This window comes from Phytophthora cinnamomi (genome assembly GCF_018691715.1).
Source record: "Phytophthora cinnamomi strain GKB4 chromosome Unknown Contig62, whole genome shotgun sequence".
Taxonomy (NCBI): Eukaryota; Oomycota; class Peronosporomycetes; order Peronosporales; family Peronosporaceae; genus Phytophthora; species Phytophthora cinnamomi.
Genome location: NW_027150995.1, coordinates 564,240 through 573,505, shown reverse-complemented (window position 1 = coordinate 573,505; position 9,266 = coordinate 564,240). Strand labels below are relative to the sequence as shown.

Genomic DNA, 9,266 nt, shown 5'->3' with positions numbered 1-9,266 from the left:
CCGCTTGCCGGCAGCATAGCATTTCCGTCAGCAATTCGGACAGGGGAACGTTCTGCGGTGTCAGGGCCCGAAGTGCCTCGCATTTTCCGGGCGACCAGCATCGGGCATAAAGCTGAGTTGGGAAATTTTGACGCGGCTGCCGCGCGTCCCACCTTCAAGAGTATAGTGAATCCAAGTCATTTGTCCGTCCTTTTTGCCGGCAGCCGCATCGAACAGTCACAGTAGGCCTTTATCGTCAGCACACGCATAAATCGCACCGGTCTCATTTCTAATCCGGCGCGTAAATCCTCCCCGCCCAATCCGCACTCGGCCCCCGTATGCCACATCCCATAATTCCGGCACTTTAATCCGCGCCGACCCCGCCGCCAATCCGCATCCTGCCATCCGGCATAGCCCCCGCTGCGGCATCCACCCGCCAGCACCCTTCCTGGCCTGCCGCGCACAAGCGAAAACGCTGCGCAGAAGCCGCGACGAAGCAAGCCGACGCTGCGCGGAAACCGGGCCGCGCGCGTGAATAAGATCCGCCCTTGGCCTCGTTCGTACGCCCGCTGACACCGCAATCTCCCCGCTGGTGTCCGCGCCTCGTGCCTGCCTGCATTGACGCCTCCTCCTCCATGCTGATGACCGAGACGTACACGCCGCCCGCCGCAATGGGCACGGCCGCGGCCAACAGCGCCGCGGACGCCGACGCCGACGCCTTCAACGAGCGGCTGCGGCTCAAGATCCAGCCCAGTCCGCCCAAGTTCCCGTACCGGGACGACCCGTTCGAGCTCACCGTGTACCTAGTGGACCCGGCTGACCACCTCAAGTCGGGCGTGACGGTGCCGCTCAACGTGGAGCTCTACGCGGCCGAGAAGATGATGCCCGTGGAGAAGGACATCCTGCACATCGACCCCAGCACCAAGCCCGTCATGAACGGCGACGGCATCTGCAAGCTGCGCGTGAGCATCAGCGAGTGCTCCATGGCGCTGGGCAACCGCAAATTCGTGATCCACATCTCGGCCGCCGCCACCAGGACACGCTCAACCTGACCGTCACGCCCGCCGTCACCTCCGAGATGACGGTGATCCAGCACCGCCTGCTCATCCAGGAGAAGCTGCCCGAGCTCTGGTACAAGGACGAGGGCGGCCGCGACGTAAGTGCATGACGCTGCCGATCTTCCTCGTCAACGCCAAGAACGAGCGCGTGGGCAACCGCCCGTGCCGCTCCGCGTCACGCTGCTCTATGAGAACGAGCACCCGGTGCTCAAGCAGGACATCCTCAAGATGTCGCCCGACTGCCAGCGCACCATCGACTCCACGGGCAAGGCTGTGCTCAAGCTGCGCATCGAGGACGTGTCCAAGAACCACCAGGGCCAGGCCTTCCGCCTCAAGGTGGAGGCCGACACTGCGCAGTCGCCGCTCAACTTCGACGTGGCCTACGACCTGAGCTCCTCCATCTCGGTGCGCTCCAAGCGCAACAAGCGCCGGCCAGGCAAGAACGCCCCCGCGCAGATTACACACCACATCATCGCTGGCGCGTCCACGCCCATGTCAACCACGTCGTCCCCAGCCTCGAACGCGGACCATGAAATGATGCTGGCTGGTGCTTTCGGTACTGCCGCCTTCACAGCTGATGACCGACGCAAGCGGATGCGCACCGGAGGAGGCAGCGCCTCGCCAGGAACTCCGCGCGTGGGAGGTAGCCCGCAGTCGGGTAACTCTCTCACGGGTGCCATGGAGAGCATCCTTACCTGGACCGGCGGCGTTGTAAACGGGCTACACCAACTGGAGTGGCAAACGGTCGGCTACGAAAGCAAGAGCGACGGCACGGCTGACCCGGAGCGACCGATCTATCGCTGTCCGGCATGCTGGCGCTACAAAGATGTCATGACGTACGAGACGGCTCAGCACGACACGAAATGCCTTATCGCCAACCTTCTGCTCACATATGCGACCGACACCATGGGGCACCTGGACTTCGTGCTCAAAGGTATTGAACGGTTCCCTGCGATGATCGCTAGTGCGCAGGCTGCTGCGCAGAAGGCAGCAGCGAAGCCGATGGGTCAGGTGCAGAACGCTGGAACGCCTTCGCTTGTGAGCCCACAGAATGCCGGCATGATGGGTGTAAACCCTTTGACGGACGATGCGATTAGCTCGGCCATGATGATGAACTCGAGTATGGGGACTACGGCAACGTCAAACCAGTTCTCGATGAGCAACAGCTCGTCAGCAATGACGACCGCGGCGTCTGGACTCACGGGTATGGAGGGGCCTCCTGGTCTTTTCCGGAATAATTCGGGTGGTCTTACGGAGTTCATGCGCTCGTTGGATGACCAAGATTCAAACGACCCGATGTTTTACCAGAATCTCGCTGCCAGTGGAAATAGCAGCAGCGGTGGCAACCAAATTGCTGATGCGATTGAGATGCAAGTGTTCTACGTGGTAGCGCGCATGGTGACGCTGAACTCGAGCAATGCCATCGGCTTCCCGGCGTTTGATATGAATATGAACCTGTTGGGATTCTACCAAGAGGGCCGTGAAAACGCAACCACCGAGGTTGTATTCGTGCCCGTGAGTGAGATTCCAGCCATTTCGCAAGGAGAGATTATGGAGACCCAGCGGTTGCTGCAAGGGGAAATGAAAGGTAATAGCCCGGCAGTGCATACGTTGGCCCGTTGCAACAACGATTTGGTGAAGCTCAAGGAAGACGTGATTCTCTTCCACTGGAACGCAAAAGATCGGATCACTCCGAAGTGGTAGACACTCGGTGTGCTGCTTATTGGTTTTATGAAGCACCAAGTGATCTCGCGATGGATGCAATTCAACACGTTGGGAGTGGAAGGCTTGCGTCACACCACCACCCATGCATGTTACATAAACGTAATGTTGTACAGAAGCAATCTCGCGACAGGAGGAAGGCAATCGTCGAGATGTAACGCGAGTAGCCAAAGAGGAGAAGGCGTCCAATGAATACTATAAAGACGAGCAATATAAACGCGATTTAATGCTACGAGGGGCCGTCCCTGTCTTGTCAAGATCGTTCCTGTCGACTCCAGTCTGAACAGCGCTCGACCAACAGCCTGCGGAATCCTAGCGTGACGGGCTGCCGAGTATTGACCAAATTGTGCATAGTCTTCTTGAACTTCTGCTTTGGCGGTAGGTCTTGGCCATTGATGCTGCGAAGAAGATCACCAACAGATACAAGTCTGGATTGCTGCGCCTGACCAGGGCCAATTCGCTTCACGTAGACGATCAAGGCGTTTTGACGGTCGGCGTCTTCGTAGCAGCCGAAGGTGATTCCAAGCTCACCTTCGCTCCAGAGAATACTGTATGCCGAGCCGAATGTGGAGTGTCTACCATCCATCGTTCCTTCGTCTGCGTCGAATGACGAATCCGACAAGACTGTCCGCTGGAAACCCGGCGGGCCCTCACGCCGGCGGAAGCGAAGCACTGCAGGCTTTGTGCCACGCGGAGAAGAGTACGAAGCTCCGTCGTGGTCAAGCCTGAAATGCTCCAGTTATTGATGGCAACGAACAAATGCCCGACAGCATCATTCGGCAGGTCCAGAGTGGATTCCTTCAGGATTTTGTGGACGATCGGGTATTGCCTCCATCTGGGTGTTAGGCCGGTGTTGTTGCTGTGTGGTATCTCCAGTTGCAGTCCGAGTTGGTTCGTAGTCCAAATCACTTCATACTCTTGTCGCTCTCGAACCAAGGACGATTGGTGGAGGCAACAATGCTCCACCATCGATGCTCGCACAAACAAAGCCCGGTGGTTGTCTGCATCTAGTTCGGTTTCACTCGGGGCATGATTGTTTGGGGTTGTTGCTGGCGATGATGACCTCGAACTGTGCTCATAGTGACTGCCGTCCTCGCTTGTGTCGTCCGAGTAGGGTGGGCGGAATACAAGCTTTATGGGCTTTGGTAGCTTCTGGAGATCACGGCACAAATCATCTAGGAGGCGGCCCTCAGTTCGTATACCGTTAATGGAGTAGAGCTGAAACCCATGCTGGAGGCGCTCCATGTTGGCGGAAGAGCCTTTGCCTGTCAAACGATTCACAAGAGATGCGCCTGAAATGGGGTCTTCCAGCAGAGTCAACCCCAGCGGACCACTTTTCCACTCTATCAGAACTCCACGTTGTGCGTCTTCGACTGTCAGCTCTGCAGAACCACCAGGACGACCTCCAGCCTCCAGTTGAAGCCGAGTCTGAGCCGCATGACCACCCAATGGCATGAGTGAGCGCACGAATTCTTTGCAGCGAAGTTTGGCAATCGCACGAGTTGTCATGCCAGTGGTCGTCAGATTCGGAATGGCGCTGCGTAGAGATGGACCGCTCCTCTCCGGATTGCTCGCTAGCAACCTGACTTCCACACCAGCGATCATCGGCTTCGCCATTTGCAGCACGCTCAAACGTTAACCGCAATGGCCGGGGCACGTTTCGACAAAATCCATGGTAGGCCCGAATCCGGCAGCGATCGCATCCATCCCGTTCACTGCCACCAGGATGTCTCCGAGTCTCACGCCGAGAGGAAGGGTCCTCCGAGCCGCGGCGACAAGGGAGCCGAGTTACGACGGGGACAGCATTACTACCATCGGGTGTGAAGAACAGCCCCAGCTTCTGGTGACCCAGCAAAACATCAAAGCGCACGCGCTTACCGCTTGATTGTGAACGAAAGCGAATGATTGACGGACTCCTGGACATTTGCACCAGCACGATCGCCGCCTCCGTGTCCATCGTATGAACGCGCTTGCTCGCGACGGTCTCCAAAACGTCTCCCGGTCGAATCCCCGCTTCCCACACTCTCTTCTCCGTGATGCGGTCAACCCTCAACTCGGCGTCTTCGTCACATGCCAGCGGGTGCTCCTTGTCGTCGGTTTTCGTTGTCAAGGTGAACCCTGGGTCTCCACCAGTCCAAACGAAGAAACGGAGACAAGTGAACTCCTTGTGGGTAGAACTCCAGGAACCTGGATCACGTGCCGATAGCCGATGCGCCGACAAGGTCCCCCCAACACGCGGTTGCTGCTTCGAGTCGGCGTCTTGGCGCCGGGAGAATAACGCATGTCGTAGTCGTTCCAGCGTCATCTTCGAGCAGCAACGTACCCGTCCAGCTAGCACGAGGATAATTCAAAAATGCTCCGCTGTCGCGAAGTGCCGTGGCATCGAGTGGAGCAGACTTGGGTTCCTCGATGGTTTACAACCATGTCACTCAGTAGTCTGTAGGTCCATCATTTGCCACGTACATGTTGTACTTGTACATGTACACTTCCACTTCAACTCCCTCTTGAATCCGATACGTTTTGGCGGCAAAGCTGTTATCGCGTTCAAAGTCCGCACAACCGCAGCCGAAGCGATGAAGCGCTTGGCGTCGCAGCCGATCACGGCCTTCTTCCCGCGCAAGCAGGCGCGGCGCATCAGCATCGAGTCCGTGGACAGCGACAGCGACAGCAACAGCAGCCACCATGACGGTGCCAACCCCTCAGCGCCGCCTGTGGAGCAGGACCAAGAGGAGCAGACAGAGCAAGACCTGGCAGCCACAAGACGCTGCGCTGCCGCCCGCCGAGACGCGCGCGGAGACCTGACGGGCATCCTGCAGCGCCGCGAGCTCGTGGGCTGCGCGTCCACGCGGCAGCTCGTAGGCGGCCTGCGCGGGCCGAGGCGCCGCCGCAAGCAGCAGCTGGTGCGCTGGGCGCTCACGCACTTGCAGCGGCTGCCGCTGGAGCTGCAGCTGCCGCCGCACTGGGAGCGCCAGGCCGGCGCCATGAGCTCCGAGGCGTTCTACGCCAGCTGCCTCGAGTTCGACGCGCAGGGCGTCCTCCTGGCCGCGGGGGCGTCCAACGGCATCGTCGCGCTCTACGACTTCGACGACGTGTTCCACCGCAGCTTAAACCTCGGGCAGGTGGGTGGGAGATGAGGGAGGAGCCATGCAGGAGCTGGAGGACTCACTGCTGTTATGAGCAGAGGCTGCATAAAGAGAAGAGTCAGGACGACCAAGGCGCTGCTGATGGAGACGTGGAGGTGCAAGAGCAGGAGACGATGGCTGATGAGATCTTGCACCCGGTGAGTTTTCCATACACATACGTTGCTGATGTTGTTGTTATCAAAGTGGTTCTCTGTGTGTAAACTTACTTTTTTGCTGGGTTGCGCGACGCAGATCCATACGATTTTCATTCCGTTTGAGGTCAAGTGCATTCGTTGGAACCCTGTCAATGAGGTAATAGTTCTTATACGTGTGTTGTTTTCGTGTTTTACTGGGTGCTGATGTGAACTTTTGGCGTGAATGGAAAGGACGAGATCGCAGTGTCTTTCTCGAACCGCAACGAGATCCAGATCTTCAATTTGCGCAAGTTTCCGAACAAGCCGCACAAGGTGTTGAAGAGTTCGACCCACCCGTCCAGCGGGTACAACGATATGCTGTATCTTCGTGCGACCGAGCCCAACCTGCCAAACTCGCGTCAACTAGGGATGACGAAGAAGAATCGGCGTGCCGGAGGCTGCAACATTATTGCTGGCGACGTCGATGGGGCTATCCGCATGTGGGATGTTCGGTTCCCATTGAGACCAGTATGGAGCTTTCCCACAGGGTCGCAGCCGATTAATGCGTTGGTTCTGTCCCCGAACAAACAGTTTCTCATCTGCGGGAACGAGGCTGGAGTTCTGATGGTACAGTATATTTATTACGCGATGCGTTCCCATTCGTACACACCTGTTAACCTCTAATATTTATTGGCGTGCAGACATACGACATTCAGCACAAGGTTGTTCCAGCATTTGGTTCAAAACCCGTGCCACAGCGAAAGGCAACGTTCAACATCATGGAGGCGATCAAACGTAAGTAACCTATCACCCGAGCTGTTATACTATTTAGCGGTTCACTAACAATTGCCACTTATGCTCTTGCTCTTGACCAGCTTTTTTATCATCTGCGTCTATCAATGCCGTGATCCTCTCGAACCGATCGGGATCACCGGCTATAACATCAATGCGGTTAGTACCGCACGCTGAAACGCAAGTGTTGTGCCAGTTGCGAAACGATTGGGTCGTGGTCATCGATTATCATACAGGGTCCGTCGTGAAGCTGCACACGTTTATTCGAGGTAAAGCGCAAACAGCCTGCAGACAAGGCGCTATTACCTCGAGCTCACAGTGTATTGGTTCTGTTTGAGCAGGTCTAAAGCTGCGAGAGAAATCAAAGGCAGAAGCCTCGCCTTCGGTGCTCTCTATGGCTTCGGAGAGTCAGTATCAGCGGGACTTCTTGCCGCAGTCATTACGGAATTCATGGCTCTCCTGCCATCGTTGCAGAGGCACGATCTTGTTTGACGAATCGATCATGTGCACGGGGATCCACGACACGACAAGCTTGAACGTAATTGATTTACATCAACTACGGCGTGTTGAGACGCCAACAACCGCAAAGGATAATGTTGCAAAGACGAGGTAAACGAGGCAAGAAGCAACACTTCATGTCCTGAATTGCCCCGGTGGAACGACTTGATCGTTTCCGCATCCGCATGAGCAGCATCATCACTGCTGTGACGGCCCACCCTAACCATCATTCGGTTATCTGCGGCGGTGAAAATATGAGGCTGCAGGTGATGGATGTTATGACAAGGCTGCATGTAGAAGAATACAAGAAGACGGTCGGAGAAACTACAACAAACGACCAAGGAGCTGAAAGCTAACCGGTAACATGCTACTGAAGGCCACAAAAGTTTTTTTTGCATTTTTTTGCTGCGCCAACCTCGTGATCTTGTTGTGCTTCATTGCTAACGTGTTTGCATTTCTGCAAAGGGGTGCAAAGGGGTGTCGATAAGTACTAATGGTTTGCGTTTGAAAGTGCTCAAGGGCTTGTTACAGATTTTTCTTGTGCTCACAACCTTTCTATGCGAAGAAACATGTTCCATAACTAAGTCCCGGCCGTTGTGGCTGACGCTTGAGGGTGTTGCAAATAACGAAGCCGATGATCGCTGGTGTGGGAGTCAGGTTGCTAGCGAGCAATCAGGAGAGCAGCGAAGGGGATCCATCTCGTTACGCAACGCCATTCCAAGTCTGATGGCTACCGGCATGGTATCCTGTGGCTGTGCGGATCAGTCTCGTGGTTCTGCGGAGCCGACAAAATTGTAATGAAACCAAGCGGAGGATATGAACTCGCAACGGAAACTTGTTACCAGACTCTTCAGAAACAATGACAAGCTGGTATTTTTACATGGTCAGTGACCCATTGCATGGTGCACTAACACAGCGACCAAAACCCAGGGATGGCGATGCTAGTGCGGTTAACGTGATGGTTACCGTATTCTGACGATAACGCACAGTACACTTAACTACAACATGTTTGACCCGACGTGTACTCGATAGGCATGACTACCATTGGCCTCGTGTGTATATTCCCTAGGTATGTGCATCATCAAAGCATATCAAAGTAGAGTTTTTTACCTCGGTTTTTTCGTGAGTTTGCTAGGGCTGCAGATGTTTCGAGTGGTTGCTTTGGAAGCCGCCACCTCCAGGAGGTCACGCGTCAAAAGTAATCATTCGTATGGGGCAAATGTAGCCGTGAGAAGCTGTTCTCTGGATTTTATCCAGAGTCCTTAGGCGGATGCCACACAGGTCCCATTATTCTCCAATCGAAGTACCTGCCGAATACGATTCGTTCGATTCGGTTCAACAGGAGCTTGAGGGGACTGTGATGTTGAATTGCCTGTGCTCAAATCAAATTATGCTGGTGTGCTGACCCATCCAGTTTTTATTAAGTTGAAAACCGATTGTTTCAAGTAACTCGAGTATAATGCCTGTGACAGGTAATTTATCTGATCGCTCGAGCGACATCCGCGGATTTTTTCCGCGTTCAGCAACATGCAGTCCTCGTGGTGAGGGGTTGGTCGCCTACGTTCATTAAGACAAAGTCGTGCGCCGCACGAAGAGAAGCTCTGAAATTTGTGGCGTAAATTGGAAGAAGGAGAAGAACACAGCTTGAAGAACATCTCCGCATTGCGCTTGAAGCACTCGAACCAATCGATACCTTCACGTCTGATTTTTTAATGCGATTGACTAATAGATTTCAACAATATGAGATTATTGGCTTATATATTTCGCACTTAGGTGAGGTGGACGACACAGGAAACATTCAGTTAACTTATGGTTTTATGCAAGTTATTATATCCAGCATGAAAAACCAAGCGGTATTCTCATAGCACCTAATATTTGATTTTGAAGGGTATTTGACTTGGCAAACTCGCACACCCGCTGACGCTCTGAAATAAATTTCAGGGACTTCGTGCCAAACGTTC

At 54.8% G+C, this 9,266-nt stretch overlaps 3 protein-coding genes across 3 annotated transcripts; all 3 read left to right on the top strand.

Moving 5' to 3' along the window:
• Window positions 1-614: 614 nt before the first annotated feature.
• On the top strand, window positions 615-1,031 carry IUM83_06882 (uncharacterized protein; the record flags this gene model as incomplete). Its single annotated transcript, XM_067931117.1, has 1 exon — window positions 615-1,031. One exon carries the CDS (start codon window positions 615-617, stop codon window positions 1,029-1,031), a length of 417 nt encoding a protein of 138 aa, XP_067787232.1.
• A 26-nt stretch (window positions 1,032-1,057) lies between these two features.
• IUM83_06881 (uncharacterized protein) lies at window positions 1,058-2,741 on the top strand (the record flags this gene model as incomplete). The annotated part of the gene is made up of 2 exons (XM_067931116.1): window positions 1,058-1,135; window positions 1,230-2,741. 2 exons carry the CDS (start codon window positions 1,058-1,060, stop codon window positions 2,739-2,741), a joined length of 1,590 nt encoding a protein of 529 aa, XP_067787290.1.
• A 2,591-nt stretch (window positions 2,742-5,332) lies between these two features.
• Window positions 5,333-7,299, top strand: IUM83_06880 (WD40/YVTN repeat-like-containing domain; the record flags this gene model as incomplete). Its single annotated transcript, XM_067931115.1, has 8 exons — window positions 5,333-5,878; window positions 5,941-6,039; window positions 6,134-6,193; window positions 6,268-6,642; window positions 6,717-6,810; window positions 6,891-6,966; window positions 7,044-7,076; window positions 7,149-7,299. 8 exons carry the CDS (start codon window positions 5,333-5,335, stop codon window positions 7,297-7,299), a joined length of 1,434 nt encoding a protein of 477 aa, XP_067787231.1.
• Between the last annotated feature and the right edge of the window lie 1,967 nt (window positions 7,300-9,266).